Source organism: Arachis hypogaea, unplaced genomic scaffold (assembly GCF_003086295.3).
Source record: "Arachis hypogaea cultivar Tifrunner unplaced genomic scaffold, arahy.Tifrunner.gnm2.J5K5 arahy.Tifrunner.gnm2.scaffold_22, whole genome shotgun sequence".
Lineage (NCBI taxonomy): Eukaryota > Viridiplantae > Streptophyta > Magnoliopsida > Fabales > Fabaceae > Arachis > Arachis hypogaea.
In genome coordinates, this window is record NW_027255450.1 from 424,204 (window position 1) to 450,090 (window position 25,887).

At 45.4% G+C, this 25,887-nt stretch overlaps 1 protein-coding gene and 2 non-coding genes across 3 annotated transcripts; all 3 read right to left on the reverse strand.

Moving 5' to 3' along the window:
• Positions 1-4,953: 4,953 nt before the first annotated feature.
• On the reverse strand, positions 4,954-25,480 carry LOC112754622 (NADH-ubiquinone oxidoreductase chain 2). The gene has a single exon (XM_072231795.1). It carries the CDS (start codon positions 13,208-13,210, stop codon positions 12,605-12,607), a length of 606 nt encoding a protein of 201 aa, XP_072087896.1. The 5' UTR covers positions 13,211-25,480; the 3' UTR covers positions 4,954-12,604.
• Positions 16,438-16,520, reverse strand: TRNAY-GUA (transfer RNA tyrosine (anticodon GUA)). Its single transcript has one exon. It is a non-coding gene; the product is annotated as a tRNA-Tyr (tRNA).
• TRNAN-GUU (transfer RNA asparagine (anticodon GUU)) lies at positions 17,302-17,373 on the reverse strand. The gene has a single exon. It is a non-coding gene; the product is annotated as a tRNA-Asn (tRNA).
• Positions 25,481-25,887: the final 407 nt, after the last annotated feature.

Here is a 25,887-nt window from a genome sequence, read left to right on the forward strand (position 1 = left end):
CCTGTTTGTCAAAGTGGCTTCGTCCGCCCTTCCCCAGAAAACTACGATGAAAGCTGGAGTAGATAGATCGACCAGGCAAACTTCCCCTTCCTTTCTTCCTTGTACACTAAGGAGAATGAGCTGCGCTTTCTTTTCCTTGTTAAGGGCTTTTTGTCTTGATCGGAAAATACGGGGTCTTGGTCCATGTCGGAGAAAAAGGTGCTTTCGTCCATGCGAATATAGACTGGATGCTTGCTTTGTATGGTAAGCGAAGGAAATAAAGCTAGACCAGATATATAGCCAGAATAGAATAGGAACTCGCTGACTTTATAATAAACCTTGTCTCTGGAGGCTGCAATCGGGGTTTACCTTTTCGGTATCTCCCCACATTGATATAGATTTGAAGCCGATATACCTAACTTTTCCCCATGCATCCATTGACTATGACTAAGAGAATCCAGCAGCCATAGAGATCTATTTTGAAATAAGGTCCCTGGTCGCTGCCAACCCAGCCGAAACATTCCATTTTCAGTAATCTCATCAAGCTCAAGCAAGGTAATCTATCTAGTCTTTCTCATTCCTTTCGCCATTCCACCCAGCAAGGAGGAATTCTCAAGGTGGAAGGGCCAATCTATGAGTCTGTTACAGCCATGGATCTCCTTTCAATCCTAAGGTAGGCCTATGAAGTTGGAGAATCTTCTCCATTCTATAGGTATTCCCCTGCTGTTGGACTTTTAGTTCCGCAGGCCAGTTACTGTTTTCGTTGCCTTTTCTGTCAATCCGCAAGTAGAAAGGATAAAGGATCAAGGGTCTCAACCACTTTGCTTTGAAAGCTAGCCAGATTGGGACCAAGCAAGAACACTTTTCAACTATGTATGTTGACGGATAACTCTCGGAGTATCTCAAAAGTAAAGAAGGTCAACCTCACCCACGGCAATCAATCCTTTCTGGACCCCTCTTATTTAGTGCTAAATGCTTCGGAAATAGAAATATATAGGATATACGAGCGGGACTTAATCTTTCTATAGGAAGGAGCCAGCCGAACTTACTTCAACTCCACTCTCATCTAAGCCCGCAGACACTCTTTCGAGAATTCATTCAACCCTCTAGTTATCGATTAAGTTGAGCCAGCCGTTTGAGGGGCCTTAGTGCGCTAGGTGGTAGTGTTCAGCTGTGAGTGTCAACCAGTCGGAAGGAGAAGCAGGGGAGGAAGCCATTTCAAGGGACTTTGTATAGTTGATTATGAAAGTATAGATCGGGACTACTCAAAGCTACGGGCCTTATAAGAGGGCCTAGTGCGCTTGCTCCTCTTAAACAGCTGCAAGCCCAGCAAGTGACGTAGCTACACACTAGAAAGAATATTAGCAGCAGAAGATAGACTACTAACGCAATTACTCATTACAAAATAAGAGACAAGTGGTTTTACAGCGATCCTTCTTTGACTCTGTCTCGCTGTAAATAGTTAGTAATTTCCTACCCATATTCGACTTACAGTTAAAAGCAACCTCTAGAAGTTGCACCTGATAGCCATCCGTTTCGTTCGGGCTTCTCTTTACAGTCTTTACAGGAAGTACACTATCCAGCATTTTCCTTCAGGCCTCAACAACCGATCTTCCGACAGCAGGAAAAAACAATTGATCTTGCGACATCCTTTCTAATCCAAACGCCGCTTTCTCCGTCCGGTAATAGAATTTCCTTAACCGATCCGGAGATCTTTCGATCTTTTAGGTATATTTTTTTTTTAGGGGGAGATCCCAGGGAAGTGGGACTCACTAGAAGGAAGACTACTTTGGTTTGGCCAGAATAGTGTTTAGAGATTCCGTATTTAGTGCATTCTTAAAAAATTGTAAAAATGGGAAATGAAAGATGAACGATCGCGCGAATGAGTGTACAAGAACGCTTTTTCCTTCAACACAGAGGTCACAGAACTTTATTTAGCTGAAGTATAAGAATCCGAAATCATAACCTTTCGCTTTAGAGAAGACAGTTCGAGCAGAATCATAAGAAGAAAGTAAGGTTTGCCTTAGTCCCTTGTTGTCGGAATAACCCCTGTTCTAGAATCCACCGTGTTTCGGAAGAGTTCGGAAGAGAATGGCTTGTTAGCACGAAGGTTTTCAGGACTTGAATCGGAAGCATGGAATGCAGGCTCTTCGGGAGAAACCGAACCTGATTGCCCAGGAGTTAATGAAAAGACGGTCTTAGGTGCAAAAGGGAGAATCCGCAGCACATGAATATGAGTAAAAGGAACTAACTTATTGACCAAGGTCTTAGAGAAGGGGCTGCTAGAGGCAGTTATGCCAAAAAGACGGGTTTTCCATGACCACGAGCAGACTAGGTTGTGAGGGAAGGAAGGCACTCTTTTTGCAATTATGCCGCGTCTGTTGCAAGAATAGGCTCTTAGCCTGATGACTTTCCTGCTTTACTTGATTGCCATTGCCTTTTTAACTGGGTTTACTGCTTTACAAGGAATTCAAGGTCGTTGGGAAGATCATAAGCTGGTCTAGGAGCCGAAAGAGCTCAACTTACTTAGTTGTAGAGGGCGAAAAGGAGGCTCGACCCACAGGGTGAGCGGTAGGCAGAGAGAGATGGTGAATGAAAAGAGTAAGGGAAAAGTCAAGCCCCGGTAAGCAAGCCCTGACACTGGTGCAGCAGGCAATGCGTCGTCCTCTTGTCCATCTCTGTCAAGCAGAAGCTAAGCAGCCGGTCCCACCCATCTCATAGTTTTGATCGAAACGCTGGCTAACCATCCAACTCAATGCAATCTATTCCCTCTGGTTCTCAAATGTCATCCACCGGCGGAAGCATCTGAACCTAGTATTCCATCTCCTCCATCGGAGCGTTTTTAATAAGGTGCCCCCTCCCGCTGCATTGGAGCGAGTTTACGAGCTGATAAGGGGCTCTTCCTTCTGCCCTCATCCCTTTTCATTTCCTTTTATCTTTCCTGTGCTTTGTGTACTGCTAAAATGCTAGGATTTGAATTCGCCCTTTCCTGAAAGAGAGTTTTCTTTATCCTAGACCAAATGGCAAAAAGTCTTTTACTTTGAGCAAATAAGAGGTCCCATGTACTGCCTTTGACTTCCCTCTTTGATTCAGCTATATTCCTATGTACTTCCTTTTGTATAGACTTGTACTGGTAGAATAAGTAAGCATTTGAGATCCTCGGAGGCGCCTTCAACCTGGCGGTTCCCTTCGTCACCCTTAGCATAGAAAAGAAGATCCTCATCAGTCCTGCTTGCTCCATCTAGGACAGCTCCTATCCTGAGATACTCCTCAGTCGAGCAGCATTCCTTATAATCTTATCATTATAGAGATGGGGGATAGGAAGTAGGAAGCTTTCTCAAGCACCTTCCATAGCTTCTTCCAATGAGAGTGAGGCCTATGTGGAAGAAAGAAGTCAAGCTGCACGCAATCCACAACCAAGAAAAGCCACTCAAGGGCAGAGGGATCTTGCTCGTCAACGTCCGTTGCCGATCCGGTCATCAATCTCGGAGTCATCAACATCTGCTTTTCTTCGGGACAAGAATGGTTATATCCTGGCAGTGAGCTTCTCGTACCTGTCGTCCAATCCATTAGCGTCCAGCCATTACGAAGAGAGCCTTGGGGCATCCGCTTAAACCCTAGGCTTGGAGCCTTACAACTTTATCAGCTCAAGCAATTTTTACCTTATACTGAAGCACATTCACTCATAGGACGACCATCATGTACTTGTACTCAAGTGACGATGAACACTGAACCTAACAGCCGAGGAGACGATCTCCGGTACCCATGAAGAGTAGATTACAAATTCTGTCACCGCTCCGTGGGCTTTTATGATTACACTACTCACGAATCTATCTATCCAACCAATTTCTTACTGAACTTGACTTGTCTCCGATTGCCATGCTGCGCTTTTCGCTCCTTATCCCGTACAGAACGAAGTGAATCTTATTTCAACATTCATTGCTATGGGCCCTCTTATTGCATGGGGTGGATCCTACTAATGCAATGTTTTCTCCGTGTAGGAAGGCATTTTTCACATCTAGCTGGTATAGGGACCACTTCTTTGATGCAGCAATAGCCAGTAAAGTCCTAATCTTCACAAACTGAAGTTAAGGTTTCCTCCAAATCTATCCAATATTTATTCTTGAGCAAAGCCTGGAACAGGACGATAGGAATAATAGCCTACCTCAGGCATGTTGTCTGGAACTGGATCATGGCTTGAGTCTGGAGAGGGAGAAGCGTTGGTTTACTGATCTCTTTCAGGTCCTGGCTGAGCTTCAACAAGATCTGGTGTTAGACGAAGTTTCTTTCTGGTATACACTATGGTTGATAGTGTATGAGTCACAGGCTTCTCTGGCTGATATATAATTCACAGTGATACTCTCCGGGGGCAAACAAAACTAGACTAATCAGTGTAGGAGAAGTTGAAGTGGAAGCAGTGGAGGCAGAAGGTCGCAAATCGCCACTCACCCGGATTGTTCTTCTTGGATTGGGTTCAATGGATCGAATCTGATCCACCATTTAGTTGGAATGGATCCTAAACCCATACCCATAACGTTGGAGGGGGATAGCTACTACTATATTTTATTTTATATGAAACTTCAATCTGTTTTCAAGGTAGACCTTTTGCCCGGAGTAGCCATTCTCCCTTTTATTGAGGCTTTTGACCAGATAGCTTCGGGAATGAACCGGAAAATGTTTCCAAATGAATGGATTTCCGCTACTTTATCTGTCGAATCAGGGAATCCTGAAGCTTGACCGGCTTGACAGGTGCCTCTTTATTTCTATTTCTTTTCCCGTCAAGAGATCTTCTTTTATTAGTACTTTTTTCCAAGATGGAGAATGTTGCCCGACTCTTCTTCTTTCTTTACCCGCTTTTCCTCGAAGACTGCAGAGCGTAACTGGCTTTTCTCTTGTCTCCTGAGCCCGAACTTAGCGACTTGACTGTGTGAAGCATACAGCTAGCCTTACTTCTGAGCCAGGATCAAACTCTTCTTTTGAGTATGATTGTTCCAAACAAACAGTGGTAGAACCTGGTACCAGGATTCCCTGGTCATACCAGAATGACCAGGTGAACCGGGCGTACTACTTGACTTGCCAAGCAGCTCTTTCTTCTCTTATGAGATTTCTAGAAAGAGGGAAGGATCACTCCTAAATGCGGCCTTTCTCTTATATACGATACCATTCGCCATGGATGATACGCTTCAAAGAGACAAGAACCTATTCTTGTTCCAATCGTTTGAGGAAAGCTCTTTGCTTAACACATGCAAGTCGGACGAAGTGTAGGCGGAAAAGCCGTTGCGTGTAGGATTGGAACTTTCTTACTAGCCGTCCTAACACTTGTTGAAGGGAGCCCACTTGCCTAAGCTCTCCATAGCTTTATGTCTATCCTGCCGCCCTATCTCTAGCTTTCTTATTTGCTTGCTCTAGAGCTCGCAGGTTTCAAAATGATAACTTCCTTCCCCGTTGTTTGGGTTTAATTTCAAGAGCTTGCCTTAGTATGAATCCCATCTACGGCTGAGTCAATAGCACCCTCCAACTTTAGTGATTCAATTGCAAACAGAAAGACAACTGCAGTTGCTGGACTAGCACTTCAATTAGCTGTGACAGTATCCGTTGGTGCGAGTGAGCGTTCCCGCAGCATCGAGAATGGTAAAGTGTTCAATTAACCGGTGTAAGCCTATCCACTCTTACTGTGAGGGTTTCCGGTGTGCTAGAATCAGCAGCTATAGAATCCGCCTTACCTTCTTGACTGGTGTTACCGGTATGGGAGTACGAGTAGTTGGTGGTGAAGGCAATGATAATTGTCGTGGGGGCTATTACTTTACTTCATGTCTACCCGGTTCCAGTTCTTTTTGGTGAATGCGTAGACGCAGTTGGTGAAATAGAAGCTCTTTAAATAGCCTTTGGCTTACGTAAGATTATAACAGCTATTCTTTGTTTGAAAGAGCTTTCGCACTTCAAATCGGATAGCGAAAGCGAGTTCCTCTTCCAATATACTACCGCTACCTTAACCTAATAATCTTACTAATTTTGATATATGGGGTCTCCCATCGGTCAAAATGGGGAGTAAGGAGTTTAGAGTCCATCATAGCAACCCTATGATGAGGAGGACAGCCTTCTCTCCCCAGACCCTTGCTGCAACTGGTAGCATCTCCCCTCTTCATGAATCGCTGCAGGATTTGAGACCGCCACGAGTTGTTCATAGGTACCAACTGGCTCATCCATCAATTCAAAACAAAAGAAGGATCTTGCTCAGCAAAGCCCCTCCCAGGTGCTGCAACTGCATCAACATCTTGTAGGGTATGTCATTTCAGAATTCCTTCCTCCATTATAGTTAGGATATCTTCTTTTGGACCTAAGCCCTATCTCAGAGATATGTAGAAAGATTGATGATATCATTGAAATGATAAAAGCAACAGTCAAAGTCAAGCCGGTCCCTATGGATTCTACGTCTAGTATAAAGCATCATATTGTCGAAGCGAATAGGGCGGCACAGCACAAGATGTCCTTGATGCGGTGGAGGAAATCTCTTCTAATAAACCCGTCTTTTCAGTACCTTCTGATAGAGATCCTGCTAAAATAGCTATATGGATTTCAGGTATTTTTCTGGCTGTTGCAATTACTACTATTAAAGTAGTGATTCAAAATAGTCAATAGTCTTAGTCAAGGGGTGACTCCATATGTTAATATTGATGGATATTTTAATAATATTGCTTGAAGACGTGACACCCATGGCGAGAGATCCACCTACGATTGAGACATTTTGTTCCTTACCTAATTTATGGTTTTAGCACCATTATGCATCTAATGATAGAACTCAAAACTTGATTCGGAATGGGGGCCCGCACGAAGGAAGCCAGGGGTGGCCCACTTAGGTGTCCATCCTGCTCGAGTGGTTTTCCGTCTATTAAGACTTACTGTAATTCACACTTTTCCAGAGGTAAAATGGTAGTTGCCACACGTGATTGATTGAAGATTGATTCAAAATATCACCTTGAGAATGTGGATAGACTGACTTTGAGGTAAAGCTCCAAGTTAGGGACCCTTACCACCGGCTGAGAGTGTCCCATAACGGGCTAGGCGTGTACAGAATATATATAATGCCGAATTTCAAGTCTATATTGATCTTTATCATTATAGCACTCTTGTGGCTGAGACTCTTGGATATATTTCTTCTTTCATTTTATGCTTCATCAAGCGAAACTTTGAAGATCATCTATGAGATGATCAAAGTTGTCCTTGTGTCTAGCTACTTTGTCTTTCTTGCTTTGATTGGGGCGTCTTCTTGGTTATTTATAATTGGTAGTCTTCTTCAATACGTAGTCAAATTATTTAGAAAATCGCATTACTCGAATCGACCGGTGATGTACCGACCTTTGACCAGGCGTCCTCCTTCAAAGCAGGAGAAAAAGGGTTCTTCCTCCATCAAAAGGCGATGAGACTGCTACTTAGCTAGGCTACGAGATTGATTCTATACGCTTAAAGGATTCCTTTATAGAACCCCTTAACTCAACCACAAAATCCATATTAGAGACTGGGGTGATGAGAAAGTGGCCTTACTTACTTTCGTTGCCAAGGTAATAACCTTGGTATAATAAGGGTAGGTACCACTTAACCAGCCGATCCCCTTTGCTATCACGTCTCCGAATCATAGCCCTATGATTAGGAGGGATAATCCGGAGAATACCGGTCCTAGTGAGAGAAAGAGGGAGAGAATTAGGAGAATTCGGTGAGGTGATGATTTCATTAGAGAAGCTTTCTCAATGAAGTTTTTAAAGGCTTTGGAATCAGTCCTTTAACGCTTTAGTCTTCCATTCCAGGTTTGCTTAGTCTTTCAATTTAGATGACTTCCCGTTTGTTCTATTACCATAGATGTCTCTATATCTTCTTATGTCTCGTATGACTCCCACATAGAAGGATAGTCAGGTTTTCAAAATTTCCCATTTATGGACCGAATGTGGGACTTACCGTCCATATCCATCAAATGATAGGCTCCGTTGGGCAGTCAAGTTTGGATCACAAAAGGGCCTTCCCAAGTTGGGGACCATTTTCCAAGCTTTTGATCCTTTCTTTTGTATCAAGAGGTAGATAGTTTTCCATACCCATTTTCCTTCCTCAAAAGATTTAGGCTTGACTTTCTTGTTGTAGGCTCTAGCTATTCTCATCTTATGAACCCTTATATGATCCAAGGCCAGTAGCCTCATTTCATCAAGACTATCCAATTCGGCAAACATAGCCTCATTGTAGTCTCCTGGAGTCAAGTTATTTTGATAGGCTACTCTGAGAAACTTAACTGTGATCTCCATTGGAAGTACGGCATCGTGGCCATAGGTTAAGGTTCGGAAGCCTCGCCCAAACCACCACTGTCTCAATAGAAGCTTCCTCAGGGTCGAAATTGGGTTGCCATTGCCTCACCGTAATGTACTGGTCAGCCACCATCCAAGGACCATCAAAGAGCACATGGTCATAATCTTCTTAACTTTCAAACTTAACCAAGAAAAACTCATTGCCCAGGTCAGTAACCATAAACGGTGATTTCAGTTTCCAAAGTTGGCTTAGACGTCTCACCATGAAGTTGTTTGTAACCCAGTCTCTTACCTTCTAATCCGATTTGACTAGTGGCCCTCTTATCAACTAAGTGCTCGATCGAGTTCTTACGCTACCTACTCTACGATAACATTCAGTGATCCCAGCCGACCAACCTCAGCTAAGAGGGATTCTCCTTCATAGCAAGATAAGATCTATCCTTATAATGCGATCCACTAGGGCTAGGGCGACCCGCAAAGACAGATTCAAAGTCTCTTTTTTGGCCTCTGTAAATCAAAACAAAAGTCTAGAGCCCCTACTATCGAAAGTACTCCATAGCTGATTGCTCCCTAATGGTTAAGCTATCCCCATGGAATCGAAATTCTGCCTGCAACGTTAAGACCCGTGGAGTGCCTAAACCCGCTTTAAAAGCGGGAAGACGAGGCGGAAAGTAGCGAAGCGTCCGATTGTGCACGAGCGGATCTCTCCGAGAAGGCTATTTGCTCAAATCAAATCCAGAAAGCTCCTTCCTTTAGAACCTAGCATAGAGGTTCCGAGTTCGGCGAGTCTACACTATCAACGAGTGATTTGGAACATTTCTATACGCTAATTGCGAGATCACCGATAAGGTCTATTTCCAGCTGACCAGTAAAAGGTCTTGTCCTTATGTCTTCTCCTTCCATGGGGAGCTAACTATCTTTCCTCGAGATTCCTTTCGTCTATATGAGCTCGATGGCAGCCAGTTTCTATGCAACCTTTGGGAGTTCCTTCCTGGTGTAGCTTTAGTTCTTAGTGCCATTCTTTCGGTCCCAGTAACCATTACAGGAAGTGTCCTGAGTGCTAATGATTCTTTTCTTTTTTCCCCTTCAGGGCATCCTTTGTTGTTTTACAACAAAGTTCAAAAAGCCTCGACTTCGACTTGAGAAAACTCATGCGCTTGTCAATTAATTCTTGGTGTAATACTCACTCGTTTTTCTCTATCCCCCAGAGCCAAGCTTCGACCTAAGGCTGTTCCCTCTCCCAATCGGAGATGCGGACCGTTTTGAGACAGAAATTTCTTTGTTTGGAGGTTTCATCTCTTTTCATATGCTCCAGGAGCTGAACGATCTGCCGCCGCTTTTGCGGAGAAGCCGTTTCCAGCTTAAGGTCGTCATAAAGCTCTTGGAGGACATGCCCTGGGGTCCTTCTGCCCCTAATTGTGTAGAAGACCTTTCGAATTAGGTCTTGTAACTCAATAGGATCGGGCGCACCCTCTCCTTCAGCAGGAATTGGTTGGTCCACTTCCCCCTGTGGTTGTTGACCATCGCCAGGGGCCGAGGAAGTTTCCCCCCGATTTAACCACTTTTCTATCCAGGAGCCACTCCACTCGGATGAGGTTGAGGGTTCGGGAGCATCCACTCGGCGCCTTACCGAAGAAGGCCCGACGTCCTCTCGGGGATCAGAGCTTCTTTTTCTCGAAGCGGATTCGGCTTCCCCATGTTCCTGACCCTGACCTTCAGAATCAGACGACAGGTGGAGGTACTTTTTCCAACTCCCTGAGTCATTATTTCCCCCCGAATCTGACCCCGGGGCCATCATCCGAGGATCTACTCCCATTTCGGATGCTGCCACGGTAATGAGGACCCTTACCCCTAAACCAATGAGAAAGGCCAGTCCCCCTCTTAGGCCCACCTTCCGCAAGGCAAAAGATACGGCAAAGGGGAGGGCTCGCCCATGTAGAGCAATGTCTAGCCCAGAATTAGCCGGGACTATTCCAGTGAGTCCTCCTATGGTGAATAAAAAGATGAACCCTACAGCAGGTTTAAGGAACGTAATCACTCATAGCTAAAAGGCCCGGTGGCCTCAAGTCATAGGAAAAACATGTTTCTTTCCCGCCTAGACGGTCGTGTAGGCCGGCTTTACCAATAGGTACGTAAGCCACTAACCTACAGGTTAGGTTACTATGTGAACCAAAGGCCTTTCTTCATTCTATAGGGCTCTAGATACCATTAATGACTTGTTCGAACATCCAAAGGAAAGAATCGTTATCTTCTATTAGCAGAGATCTAAGTATTGGACTGCGCTAATCTATAATATTTGACATCGAATTCCTTTTCGAGAGCTAAGAAAGCAGGCTATGAAGCCGAAGGCCAGTTCCCCATTATTGGGACTTTTGGGAACAAGCAAGGGATTGAGCTGCGCGAAAGCCTACTTTAGAGAAAGGCTAACGAACAAGCAACGGCTTCTAAAGTAGGGGGCGCACTTGCGCGAAAGCCTACTTTAGAGAAAGGCTAACGACGCGCATCCGTTTTCTTGCTTTTTCAGTTAAGTAAAGACTGACTACGAGCTAACTAATCGAATGGAACTGTCTTTAATGAAAAGAAAAGCGGAGGCCCTTGCTAGCATTGTGCTTTGGAATCCATTCTTTATCAATGGCCCACCCTTTCTTTGAACCTTGTCAATGATCGAACTTAAAGATATGAACTGAGTGCCATTTGATGAGTAACTGAGAACAAGGGGGAGGGATATGGAAAGGATGAAGTAATGAAAGACGAAGTCATTGCTAGTAGTAACGACTTGTCACGATCCATTGGTTCATATAAAATCCATGTCCTAGGTGTATCAAAAAACATTCTTTTCGCTAAGCGTATATAATAAAATAGAGTGAAAGGTCCACCCCGAAAGGGGGTACTAACTAACAGCTGAGTCCTCTCCGAACCGCAGGAGATAGTTGCCCATCATACGGCTCACCAACTTCACTTGCCTCTATGGGAGACTCGCTCCGGGCAGGTTCGGATCACTTACAATACACGGCTCTACGAAGGAAGGGGTTGGTGGGTTAGGAACGTTTTTCAATATGATTCTTTTTCCGTATTTGTTCGATGAGAAATGCAAGACGAGAACCCATCTCTTTTCGACTGGGAAATGCTACTCCGTTTTGTCCACTTTCTCCATCCCTCTCTATCAAAATGATCAAAAAGGAAGGCGAGCTTGCTTCTTATTCTCGTGTTCGATCTCTTCCATCTCTGCCCCGCTCGTTGTCACCTATGTTGAAGAAAGGTTTGGAACCCTGTAGAGAATGAGGAGGGGCCGAGGATCTTCCTCTATACAGTGCTTCTCGGGGCTCCACTCCCCCCCTGAATAAGTAAGGCCCCGTTAGCCTGCTTTTATAGCAAAGCGAGGGGATAGGGAAAAAGGACGGAAGCCCCCTTCACTCTGCCAGGGACTGGACAGGGGTTAGCTCTGTAAATGTGTAGAGCCGAGTGTAGTGTGGTGTAGTAGTAGGCACTTCTAGGCCCCTTCCCGGCTACTGGACCACTCCAGTGCTTTGGATACTACGGACCCTCTGCCATCCATTGCAGCAGAGCCTTTTCATGAGCGGGGGGGGGCTTAGCGCAGTTCTTTGAATCAAACGTTGAATGAAAAAAATTCTTTCTTATATAAATCTAAATCGGATAGGATAGATGGATGGATCTATCTTTCTATTAATATATATGACTAGAAAAAAAGTCTTTCTATAGTTAAGTAGCGCAGCAAGAAGCCCCCAATCAAGGATTTGGCCAGGAAAGACTGCACTGCTTGGGGCCCAGGAAGCGAAGGGAATGAGCTCGGCTGCTTATCCTCCACACTTATTTTTCTCCGTGCCTGTTTCGCATGCGCTTCGCGCGCCATTGGCGCTTTGCTCTCCTCTTATTCTTCATTGGACGGTTCGGATGGACTTCGCCGTTCTTTCCCAACTAAAATGGAAAAGGCTGTATCACATCGAGATGTCGATTCGTTTTCCGCCCCCAATGAGATGGGGCATTTGTAACCCCCTATTTTTACCTTTGTTTGGACCCTTCATCTTTCTGAATGGAGGCCCGGCTCGCGTCGTTCCAACAACCGGCGGGGAGCACCTCAGTATACGATCGCGCGCAGTAACTGGGAGTCCTTTTACACCTAAGGCCAACTTCAATTCACCAAACCAAGGTTCATCTCGTGTAGTGATTGTGGACTCGTACAAGGATATTGAGTAGACGGTTGATGTATCAGACTCTACCCTATCTTTCGTAGCATGCATTCCCATCGGTGTCGCAACTGATTCGGTAAGCTACGTGTCCGGTGCCAGGTCATCGAAAGGGACTTCGGTCCCCCAAACTTACTTACTTACTCGTGGCAACCTTCCGGCCGCCCAACAACCTATAACGCTAGTCACTACTCCCACTGGGGCTAGGAAGTAAGCCCCACAACCCAAAGCGGCGAAGAACAAATAGAATTTGCTATAAAAGCCGGCTAACGGGGGTATTCCTGCGTATGAGAACATAGTAATGGAGAAGGTAATAGCCGAAATAGGATTCGTTTTGGCTATAGCGCCCAAATCCGCTATATATTTGACACGGGTTTGCCGTAATGCTAAAACTATGGCGAATGCATCTATCGTCATTAATGCATAAATTAAGATACCAATTAGTAGTGATTGAATTCCTTCTATGGTTCCACATGAGAAACCAGTACGAATATAACCTACATGTCCAATTGAACTATGAGCTAGAGGTCTTTTGACTTTCGTTTGGGCCATGGCGGCCAGTGCTCCTAAAATCATAGAAGCAATGCTGCAGAAACAGAAGATTTGTTGCAATGTAGCTCCATAGGAACCATAAATAGAAACACGTGAAATATTAGCAAAAATAGAAATTTTAGGCGCAATAGAAAGGAATGCTGTAACCGGGATGGGTGAACCCTCATAGATATCAGGTGCCCACATATATAGAGTCAAAAGGGAGGGATATGGAGTCCGAAGGGGAGGGGTTTTCTTCGGGGCTCGAGAGATGGGGCCCCAACAGTTTTGAATTCGCCGCAGGGGAATTCACACGAAAGGGAACGAAGATTTCTCGACGAAAAAAAGTGCTCTCTGAACCGAACGTGAAAGTGGTTTTCCATCAGACGGCTGTTCCCGTAACCCCACTCTCCACTTGGATTATATATCCAAAAAGGTCCGCTCTTGGCCATTCCACACGCTGCCTAGCAGAGGCGTGGTTATCTCAAGTGGATTCTTTCTTTTTTAGTAGATGCCGAACCTGCAGCCCCTTCTTAGTCAATGGGGCTAAGAAGGGGGCGGACGCAGCAGCTACATGGACCCCTTCCTTTCTGTTGTTGCCAGCGCTTTCCCGGGCCGATATATCAAGGGCAGGCAAAGCCCGAAGGCTGCTATCCCAATGGGCCTGCGGGCGGAACGAGGAGAGGGCCCGCCTAGAAATGCAGGCATACCACCGCGGTCGAAAAAGCGTGTTCCCTTCAGATAACACGCACCGTAGGCCATCCTCGGCCTTCTTCGTTTTCGATGAAAAACAAAATGAATCTCGATCTCCGAAAGCGTTTTCCTTCCCCCGCCGCATCTCCCTTCGTCGAGCCTTTCCTTTAATGGTTGGGGGAAGCATTCCCTTATCTGAACTTGGCGGGCATTCTTTCCAGCCTTATTCAAATAGGGGGTGGGTTTGGTTGGTTTGAACATAGGATAGGCTCAAGATTGGAAGATCCTAGCTACGCCATACGTTCAATACAAAATCTGGAAAGCTGCAGGGATGATGTGTTGCACTGAAAAAAAAAAGAAACCTAAGAGAGAGAAGACGCTCTTAGGTTTCTTCCTCCCGCGCCCGCCGCCGCCCGGCCCGCGTTAGAAGGGAAGATTAGCAAAGCGAGAAAAGACAGAGGGAGGGGGAGCAGCATCTTATTCTCTTCGCGAGAACTTCCCGATCGGAGAAGCATTCGGAACGGGCTCCGCGTTCATTTCGTTGGCAGAAACGATCCACAATCCATTCGGGGCTTCGGGGAACCCAAAGAAGTCTTTCGACTTGATTCATAGATTGAATCAATGATAGATAGAAAAAAGATATCTCGTTCAGCTATCTTTTTTTTTTCTCTACTCTAAAGAGGAATAGAATAGACACCCCTTAGATTTCTATGTATCCTAAATCCCCATTTTTTTTAGAGAGAGCAGATCAGATATAACGCTAAAAAAAAAATGGAGAGAGAAAAAGAGCAGATGGATCCTATCCCCTATATCGAACACTAAATCCTATCTATTGATAGATATATCTTCCTTCGTCAAATACCGGACTTTGCCTTTTTGTAGGAATTCCTCATACTCATATCCAAGGCAGCTTACCACAAGCACCCCACCCCATACGACTTGTTTTGTTGGGGTTCGCCTTTTTATTTAATCAAACAAAGTCAGTATAAGTAGTAGGGGCTTCATAGCGACTTTCATTCTAAAGGAAACCGAAGAACCAACCTTTAGTCAATAGGAGCCCCCCTCTTTGCGACCTCATCACTTCAAAGCACAAACCAATTTCTTTCTTAGTCACCGGGCGGAGCGCACCTTTGGTACTTCAGTAGGGCGAGCTGTTTGATAGTGACTTCTTTCGTTTGGTAGGGCGACGAAAGAAAGGCTACTTCAATCTAGGAAACAGCCGGAAACTCGAGAGGGTCGCCTTTGGAAGCGTTTGCCGGTAACCAAAGCGTCACGACATAAAAAAAAAAAAAAAGAAAAAGGAAGGAGTCCATAAACCCGGAAACGAAACTAAGTTCGTTCCCTTTCGTCAAGTAGGTAAAGTAGGCATACGAACCCACTTACTTTTGCTTTGCCTTAGACTCTATTGGAACAAAGCTAAGAAGGAGGCGGAATGGAGAAAGGACAAGGGCGGTCTTGCTTGGCGCAAAGGCTGCTGGTTCGGGGAAAGGGTACTAAAGGTCCTCGGACTTCCAGGCGGTTTTTCTTTTGGACAGCTGTTCACCGTTGGATCTCGCCAATACAGCCCCCTATGGTTTTCGTTACCGAGATATCTTTTTTTTCATTGTTCCCAGGGATTTTTTGGGTAATCCGCTCCCATGCTGCAAACAGTCAAATCTGAACTAAACCTTGTCGCTCTTCTTTCCTCGCGGGCAGGAAGCACACCAGCAGCGTGCGTTGCGTGATTCTACTGTGTTTTTTGCACTTGACTGGGTGGACAGTTGACCGGAAGATAACTTCGATTCGCCCGGCCAGCTGGCGGGCTGCGTGCTTATCTTGTGTGACAACACTACGGAGCGAGTGGCTCTTCTAGGCGGGCAGCTGTGTGAAAACACTACAGAGAAAGCGACGCTTTCGTTTAACATGCTATGGTCTCAACGCCCTTACGAGATAGTGATGAGTTTCACGCGCTCTAAGCCCGGCCCGCGCGCGGTTAGGAAGATTGGCCGCAATCTGAGCGGTACCACCCACCCTAACCTACCACCTATGGGCGGCCGTCCGTTCTACAGCCGCCCGAAAAGGAACTGCAGTGATCTTGAATAGGGATCCTACAGCGATAGATAGAATCCCCATATAAATACCACTAGATCGAGCACCAGTGATTTCGTATCCGGTCAAAATCTTGGCTAATTGATCGAAGTGGGTAGCTCCAGTAGACCCATAGATCATGGAACAAATAGGGTGGGTAGGCCCAACCACCACACTACACGTATAGACGCGAACCCCCCTCGTTACCGTACGTGCGACTCTCACCGCATACGGCTCGCACAAAGACTCCAAAATCCATCCCGAGCCTTTTCTTCCATTCCACCTCTCCTCCCCAATCCTCGATCAAACTTGCGTTCCCAGGCGCTATGAAATGGGGGTCTTTCCTTCGCCTATCGTATGTATCGGCTTGGCTTCGTCCGGAACCAAGGAGGCATTCTGGCGGGCGCGTGCGTGTAGGAAGGCCGACCACTACATAAGCTAAAAGACTACGACGACTACAACGGAAGCGGCTCGCTTCTATTCTCGTTGGGATTGGATATATCTGGGGAATCTATAGATCATAGTAGTTCGCCAACCTCTCTAACTAACATACGATACAATTTCACTTCACGGCACGGCAAAAAAAAAGGAGCTTCGCATTGACAAGAAGAAATCGGGCCTTCCTGCGCTGACGAATGCCTCCTTTCTCTTCTCTTCAGTCTACAACAAACAAGTGGGAGAGGCAGGATTCGAACCTACGTAGAAAAACTTCAACAGATTTACAGTCTGTCGCTTTTGACCACTCGGCCACTCTCCCCTTCCAGGGCCGAGGCCCCCCTCAATGGGTTCTAAGAAGGAGGGCTGAAAAAAAGCTTATTGATTTGATTGAAGGGAACTTATACTATTTATTAGCTTAGCTAGCGTTCCGCTAGTCATTTAGTCAGTTCATAACAATCTCTGTACAAAGGGCAAAGCTTCTACGACAGCTCCCCCCTAGTAGCTTCTGGCGAAGCTGCAAGCCTACCCTTCTCGAGCTTAAATAGCTTAGCTTATCAAGCCTAGTCTACAAAAAAAGGGCTACAGCAAGCAAACTTTCCCCTTTGTTTGTTGTGGGTTGCGCCTCACCGCAGGCACTGAATGGATGAAATGAGTGGAGATCTTCCTTCCCCCTTGTTAATTACCAAGAACTTCGTTGCCACTAGTGGCGAAGAAAAATTCGACCATCCTACCCAAAAACAACTCGGAACCTAAAGAGAGTTCAGTCCACAAGAAGCAGGCAGAGCTTTAGCCATTGGACTACATCCATCTATCCTACCTAAACAGTAACCCCCCTTTTGTTCGTTCTTCGAATGACGCTAGTGGAGACAAATTCCTTCCGGCTAATGAAGATACTACTCAAATCTTCCCAGTGGATCCTTCTTCTCCCTAAGAATTGAACGAACCAAGTTCCAAGAAAAATTCTTAGGGAGTAAGAAATAGAAAAAAACCAACAAGAAACTTCCCACTTTGGATGTCCCACGATTCTGCTAGTTTAGAAACAAAGGGGAAGGCTACAAATTACATTGGTCGCTAGGTCAGAAAAGCAAGAACTCAAAATTCTCCCCAAGTAGGATTTGAACCTACGACCAGTCAGTTAACAGCCGACCGCTCTACCACTGAGCTACTGAGGAACAAAGGACTAAAGTTAAGGAAGCCGACTCTCGTTCTTTGGACACCAACCTATGACCGAACAAAAAAAGGTTCGTCACTCTTTTTCACATACACCGGGAGAAAGGGTTACGATAGCAAGCCCCTCCTCGGCCGGAGAGCCTCCGGGACAAGGGGGCGCATGCATATAACGGAGCAACCATCCACTCTCGAGATTCGTATTGATCAATCGATCTCCGCGTCCTGCCAGTTCGCTAAGTAGACTCACTCTCCCGAGGGGCTACAAAGGCTGGAACTATTCCTGTCAAAAACAAAGGACCTACTTATCATCCTAGGAGTTAGCAGGTATGATTGAGTCCCCTCTCTGTCTGTCTCTCCGAGTTTCTACTACTAAGTAGCACTTCTGCTATTCAATCATAGAATCGATTCCAATCAAGCTGAAAGATGAAAGAAACCCTATATTATTAGTAAGCTCTAACGCCCTTCCTTCAGCCGGCTCCGCCCCATTGTTGACTTTTATCAAATGGATATTTAGGGATCTCTCTTGTTCATAGATCTTGAAACCAGATCCATATCCATTTCTCAATATATCTATCTTTCTATCTATCGATAGATAGAAAGATATAGATCTCTATCTGGATCTATCTCCATATCTATCTAAGCTAAGAAAGAACCAATACTTAAAGGGCGTAACCAACGGAAGGTTCTCACCCTGTCCCCGACATTGTTCTCCGACGATGCCCCCTGGGCGAAAGGGGCCTTCTCTTTCTTTCTTCAATCGTTCCGATCAGGACAAGTGGGTTGGTTTCGTCCTTCTATCTACGCAATTCTCTGTCTTCGTTCGTGATCATGTTGGGCGAAAGGTAGTTTGTTGTAGAGGAGCGGCTGTGAAACGGCGATTCCCCCCTTTCCATTGAAGTGGGGGCCTCCTTCCCCACCATTTTTCCAATTTATTATGGATAGGGATTTTACCGATGCTGAAGGTAGCTTGCTTACCAGGCCACCCACTTTAGAAGCTAGTCGCCAGAAAGAAGCGGCGAGGACGCGAAGCTGTCGTAGAAGCTGCCCTCCCCCCCTGTAGTCGAAGTACTCGGCGCTACTTTGATTCAATTCAAAAGGTAACGACTTTTTCCGGTTTCCGCAACCGTAATCATTTGTCACTCCGATTACTTCATCCATAAACCTTTTTTTTTTCAATAGCGGTACGCTATAAAAAAAGTAAAGGATAAGCTTGCATTCTAGAAGCGGTAGCTTCCCGCCTCCTTCATTTCTACAGCCTCCTTCGGTGATAAAAGTTCCCTTCCCTTTTCTAAAATGCCCGATTGGTCTGCCTCAGCAAATGTACAAAGTGGACCGCTGTTTGGTTGGCTGACCCTCTTCTTACCATTCGGGTTGGGTTGACCCAGAAGTCAAGTTAGAAGGAATGGAACCAATGGAGAGTCGTCCGCAGTTCACACTTGGGCAAAGACGACTGACTTTGTTTGGAAGCGGAACACGAACCGATTTCCGCTATTCCGGGTTCTTATTGAGCGTAGCGAAATCAAGGTTTATTATAAAGTCAGCGAAGTTTCTATGGTGTTCTACCTTTGCGTAGTCTCGGTCCACAGTGGAAGGCTCCGTACCGACGCCTCACTACTACTTAATTAATGGCTAAGCGATTTCATAACCTGAGCTTTCCTTAACCAGCTGACCTTACTTCGTAACCTTAACGTACTTTCTTTATTACTATATCATAGGCCTTCGCCACTTCAAACGTTCGCCCTTTCTTTTTTTTATTAGAAAAAAACGGGGCCTTACTTATTCTGTTCAGGGAGGATGAAAGACAAAGAAAGGGATCGGGGGGCTTATTGATCGGAGAAAGGGAAGGGACTTATTGGACCTAACTGAGAAGGAGACAGAAAGGGATCACCTGACCTTATCTTGAGTGAGAGAGGCTAGTCGCAAGGCAGAAAGCTTAGTCTCAAGTCTGAGGGTGAACGAACGGGATTTCTATTTCATTCAGAGCCCGGCCAGTGACAGAAAGAAATACATTGACAGACGGAGTCACCGACCGGAATGACATGTATCCGAAGTCCTCTCCACCGGATACTGCCCTAAAACAATCCTAAGCTTCAAGCTCATCCAGAAAGACCCCAAGCCCACTAGCGGACTACTGATCCTATTAGAAAAAAGAAGACGAGACTCGTGCATGTGAAAAGAAAGGGTGGATTCCCTTTCGTAACTCAATAGGTGATTTGCAGCAGCTACACCAGGGGAAGAGTGGGCATCTATTTATCTATTACTTTCTCTTTGACTTCGGATTGAGACTTGAAGCTTTAGCCTGAAGGAAGACAAGATCAGGAACCCCAACCCACTGTTTTGTGCCACGCGGTTGAGCTTTCCACTGTGACATCCATTCTTGTCTAGTTTTCTAATAGAGGGAAAGCAGCTCTCCTTTATATGAGGGTATGCCTTTACTTGTCGTTAGGAGAAGTCGCTTCTAAGGTATCATCTTGTAGTTCTAGGATTGGTTGATGTTCTTGCCTAGTAAGGCTGGTAAGTTAAGTATTGTCTAGTTAAGTTCTTCGAGATTCTCTTTTGAAGAGGCATTTGTTCTTGGACGATGAAAAAAACTTTGATAGACCAGAGGTGTAATGTAAGCAAAGCCCTTCCTAGCAATAGTGGAAGTGTGATTTCATACTAAAACTTGACGCCTTGAACACGCTTTCTATAAATAAACAAAAAAAAGAGGCGAGTCCGATTGCTTCGTAAGTGAATAGGGGTGAGTTTAGCTAATGAATAGGTTTTTTTAGTTGTGGTATAAATGGGGGGCTTTAGGCCCCATTGCCTTGTTGTTGTTTAGTTATTTGAATCCGTTTTCTCGCTAACCGAAGATGAAAGGGGGGTGCAGAGGCGCAGGAAAGGGTGTGGTTGTTTAAGCATCCAAAAGTTGAACTTGCTGTTCCAGAGGTGCTTGTACCCGATCTTGACGGCACTGGTAGTGAGATGCACTCTCTTTTCTCTCTTGCTTGTGGCATTGTAGTCTTTTTCTGCCTTTTACTTTTTTTTATGATGAATTAGTCACCTTAGCTCTCATAAGCAGCCCTTCTGGTGAACCGGTTGAGAAGTAGGCCTTGTTGGCTGCCCCCGCCAACTAGAGATCCTCAGAAGCGAACCGAGGAGGAGGCCATCTCAGTGATGATTTGATCTCCTTTTCTGACCTATGCTTTTATCTTACCTTGGGTACACGACCATTAGTTGCCTCTGTGTAGTCTGTACGTAACTCTTCATCCATTAAGGTAAAGGGAGTGCTTTCCGTCTCTTACTTAGAACGGTGTTATTTATTGGCTTTCTCCCTCTAGGTGAAGTAAGACTGCTTTTCATTTTTCAAATCATTCAATCATCGGTCTTTAAAGCCTTGCTTAGCTTCATTCTCCAATCTTATCTAAGTCAATATGGAACTCTGCCCTTTCCACTTAAAAAGAATGGGCTTCTTCTTTCATGCCATTCCTCATCCTCTGGAAAAGGAACTTAAGCTCACTAATAAAACTCACCCTTGCTTGGCCTTCTTCTCCCCGTTTTCATTGGGTTACGAAGTAAGATTCGGCTAGCTTTTAGCTTGGAGTGGAGTAGCCAGGAAGAGGCACCGAGGGAAACCTCGACCAGAAGATCAGCTAACCTAAGCGCCCACGAAGAGAGATTTCGAATAATGAAAAAAGTAGGTAGTAGGCCTTCACTTCAACCAACCTACTTGATTTCGTTTTTTTCTTTCGCACTCAACCATCCGCTCTGGACGAAGCTCGCGCTCGGCCCCCCCTAACTAAAAAAATGACCTTTTCTGTTTCGTTAAGGAGACTTGGAAACCATCGTTGACATTTAGGTGAGAATGGAGTGAGGGTGATAAGCTAAAGCCTATCATTCTATTATTAATTTATTTCATTGGCCGGTAAAAAGGATAGAGTAAAAAAGGGGAGAAACCTCTCAACCAGTGGGTTGGTGCCAGACACATCCATCTTATTGTCACCTACATTCCCGTCTTGCTTACCTTCTGCATTGGCTGATGGAGATTGTAATCCCGGATGAATGGAACTTTCGCCACTTTCCCAACCAGAATAGAATGCAGCTCGATCCGGCTGAAAACCTTGAATCTGAGACTAATGCCTTTGTTGGTTGGGCCTTTGCCTTTGATGCCTCACCACTTTCAGATTCAAGTGCTAGTTTTCTTACAATGTCGATCGGGAAAGATAGAGCATCTTTTCCCCGGCCTGGGTAAGAGTAAGAAGTAAGGCCTGTGTCTATGTCTATCCATCTTATAATCCGAATCCAAGCTATACCTCCTAGCCTGTTCTGTCGGTGAAAAGTGCTAAATCCGTGCGTGTAATGAGAGAAGGCTCTTTCTTTTCTACTCGTTGTATAGTATAGTATGTCATTACTTGTCTTTCTTTGGCTTTAGCTATTCAGGAAGATTTCCCCCAAGTTTTTTGCTATTTTACTAGATCGAGATGCTTAGTAACTCGAAAGATAGGACTTTCTCTCTTCGACTTCGTCTAAAGCCTGTGCTGGCTGTGTCGCTACTGCAAGGGAGAATCAGAGTGACAATATGGGACTAGTTCCTTTTGTATACCGTAGGGTATAAAGGTAAGATCTCTCACGTGTCACTATTAATATAATAAGGAGCACCTGAAGGTAACCCGATCAGAATCCTAATCCGAAGCTTGCATTTCGAGTCAAGATGATGGCCCAAGTCTTACGATTATTTTACCAATGTCTGGTGTTTGGAAAACCTTTTCGTAAGCCCAACCTAGTAAAGGGAGCGGGGAATTAATTCCTTTATCTTTCCTCTTTCAACGAAAATGCCTAAGCTCGCAGGTTGGCAGAAAGACAAAGGCTTGACGACCTACCTAATTAGCTAGACGAACTTCCCAATACACCCCAGTCCCAGGTCTGAAGCCGGACATTGATTGACTCATTGATTCCGAGATAGGCTCCTACTCAAAGCAAAGCCAGGCTTTAAAGACCGAGCGAAAGGCCCCTTCACCCCCGCTTCAGCTCTTCTGTAAGGGTAAGGAACCACCACTAGATTCTGGCTTTAAGGCTGAATTGGCATTGTGCTGCCAGAGGACAGCGAATGTACTAGAGTAGCTAGCGTAGCTTCCAACCCCTGCTTAGAAAACAAGAAAAAAGGATTAAGAGAAGAGCATATAGAGGAAGGTTGGATGTAATTCAAGTACAGAAATACGGACATGAGCCCCCACAAACAAGCTCTCGGGCAAAAAGAATTGGAAATAGGCCAAGCCTTTTTCTAGAACTGTTCGGAAGAAGACATAGGAGCCTAGCCGATCAAGATCCTCAAGAGTCAAGAGAAAGAAATCGATCGAAAGAGGACTAACTATAGGTTCGATCGATCTGCTTCCTTCAGTAGTTAGTTACAAATGTATGATAGGTCTATCATTGTTGGCTAGGAAGTCTGCACAAAAGTTGCCTTGGCAAAGGCTGTGAACAGGGGTCACTGTGAGTTGTTTGATCTGCGCAGTCTTAAAGCATAGCTCTTCACGGGTGATCCTCAATCTCAGCATTTGTAATCAGACTTAGAGCTTCTGCAGAATCAGTTTCAAGGATGCCATCTTTTATTTCATAACCTTCAACAGCATTAATCGTCTTTCTATTGCCCAAAGTTTAGCAGCTAAACTGAAACTTTTGACATGTGCCCACAAAAACAAAATAACCATCCGCCTTGGTCATCTCTTGCAATCCCTCCAATCCCAGGAGGGCCAGGCTTCCTTTTGTTTTGCACACCCATCAGTCTTCAATTGGATTCTACCTGCAGGTAGTTGCTTCTTCTTTTTGTAAGGAGGAAAGGACATTCGTATATATCAAGGTTTTTTCCTTACCTTCTGGTCTGAGTGCCACTTCCATCTCCTCTGCATAGGTCCGAAATTGGGGATGATATTTATGGTATGTGCTGCGGCCTTCAATTCAGTCTTTGTTCCTATCTTTCTATATGTGCCGGATAATACTGGGCAAAATAAACAGCCAGCAGACACCTGTGAGTCCTATATCCGTGCTGCCCTGCAAATTCTTGTGAATCCGGAATGAATATAAATAAAACAGCAGCTACCAAAGTGAATCCAAAATCTCTTCGATTCACTTAAGGCTTGTGAAAGGCCAAAAAAGGGATTCCCAAGATCTCTTTCCTAGTCGATCACTACTGGCGGAATGCGCCCCAAACTTCATTTGTCTTCGCCATCATGACATGGAATTATGGGCTGTTGGAGGAAGGTGTCCAATTCCGGAGCAATCGACTACAGCAACGATTCCCTCTTATTGGTAAAGTTTTCAGTCTCTATCGAGAGAGAGAGTCAAGGGTAAGATAAGGCAAGTGTAGGATTGTAAAAGCCGTTTCAAGACAGGTCTATCTCTGAAAATGGAGTGCACTGTCGCCGTTGAGCTTTGTGAGAAAGAAGAACCTCCGCTACATCCTGAGAACAATGGATCGACGAAGAAGGTGAAGATAAGAACTGAGGAAGAAGATCCCCCTCCCGTTGTTGAAATTTAGGAGGAAGAAGTGGATAATGGCTCTGAAATGATCAGCGAAGAAGGAAGGGATAATAAGGATATGGTGCAGGCTGAACCTCCTGAGGTTGAATCGATATCTCCCCCCCTTCAAAGATAACCTACTAAACAAAGACTTTCCCAACTCCATGCTCACGGAGGAGGTAGTTGTGACAGACAAAGACGTTGTTGTGGTGCAGGAGGAAGTAATGCCCTCTATCCAGTTCTCCTCTCGCATAGACGACTTGCTCAATCAAAGCATGAGACTTGCTGTTGTTGTAAAGCAGCTTGTAAGATCCATGGCGAAGGCTTCATGACAAAATAATGAACCTCTGGAAGCGGACTGTACCTCTTCAACTAGCCGATCTTGAAGGTGACTCTTTCATTGTAAAGTTCCAGAAAGCCCAAGACTATCAGAATGCTCTGCTTGGAGGACCCTGGTTAATCTTTGGTCACTATTTAAGGGTGCAACCCCGGCAACCTTCCTTCTCGCCGCTCAATCTAAGGATCCATAAAGTCTTTGCGTGGGTCAGACTTCCGGGACTGCCCTAGCGTTATTATCAGTCGAGCTGAGGGCAATTGCACAGGTTCTTGGCGAGGTTATTAGGATGGATATTGATTAGAAGACGGAAACTGGAGATAGAGGCCGATTTGCTCGTCTAGCGTTCATTATTGATCTCTCTAAACCGCTAGTTTCCAAAATCAAAGTCGATGATCATGCCTTGAGGGTTGAATATGAATGGCTCCCTACTATCAGTTACCACTGTGTGAGATATGGACACCTTGAGGACAACTGCCCTGAGAAGAAAGGCGAGTTGCCGCCGGAGACTGCCCAACCTCAAGCTGCCGGGAATATCGCCGAGGGAGAGAGGTAGGGCCCTTGGATGCAGGTCCAAAGGCGGGAGATCTGACAGGGCTAGAAAAAAGCTGATCAATGAGAGTCAGCCACCTAGTGAAATTACGGGGTCTAGGTTTGACGTCCTAGCCTCCTCGGAGAACTCACTTCAGACTCTAGGAGAGGGACAAGAAGGAGACTCAAGAGGCGTCAGACAGATTAGCTATGTTATTCCTGGGACTTCAAAAGCCTCGCCTAGGGAGCCAAAAGTCAAAGATGACAAAAGGCAAAAAAGCTGCTCCACCCAGATCAAACCGCCAATCCAGCTCTCCCAAGGCCTCGTCCAGCCAACCCAGGACAGACGCGTCTATCACGAAGAAGGTTTGGCATCCCCTCCAATGCGTACAAGGCTAGGCAGTATCTCGACTGGTAAGGAGAAAGTACGCTCTCCCTCACTCGATCAAGAGAAGCATTCGGCCGTTGTAGTTCAATCGGCTAGGCTTGCTTGAAAAAGGCATTGAGGGACCCGCGAAGAAGAGTGATGCGCAAGCAAAAGAGGATCAGCCAGCTCAGATCCAGGTGCTATCTAATTTATCCACGCGGAAAGAGAAGATGCCCTCCGGATAAAGGGCTTTCGTCTCCAGGGGTGAAACTACAAAGGGGCCTCAAAGTGAAGAATGTCCAATTTAAGTCCTTTACCCCGATAGAATCAAATTAATGAAAATCTCTAGATGAACTTAGCGAGGAAAGGGTCATAACGGACAGAAAAAGAATGAAGAAAGCTCCAAGATGGAGCACTAATCCCCCTCTCTCTCATGAATATGTCTCTCTTGGTCTGGAACTGCCAAGGTGCAGCTTCATTCCTGTCCTTCGTGATGGATTAGTTGATTGATATTGTCCTTCTTCTCGGCCATCTATGGGAGCCCAAAGCCCACTGAAAGGAAATTCTTCTGGCAAGACCTTTCAGCCATCATGATGAACATGTCCCTTCCATGGCTCCTAGCTGGAGATTGGAATGCTACTATAACTTCTGAGGACAGGAAAGGTGGAGCCCGAGGTACTAGGCCTTCCTCTTCTTCTTTTCAAAACTTCGTGCAGATGAAGGGCTTAATCGATTTTGGCTATGTAGGCACAAATTCTACTTGGAGAAGGGGGACTAGACTGGCAAGGT

Excerpts from the sequence above, each read along its gene's own strand:
- LOC112754622 (XM_072231795.1), bottom strand. The coding sequence starts at position 13,210 with ATGTGGGCACCTGATATCTATGAGGGTTCACCCATCCCGGTTACAGCA.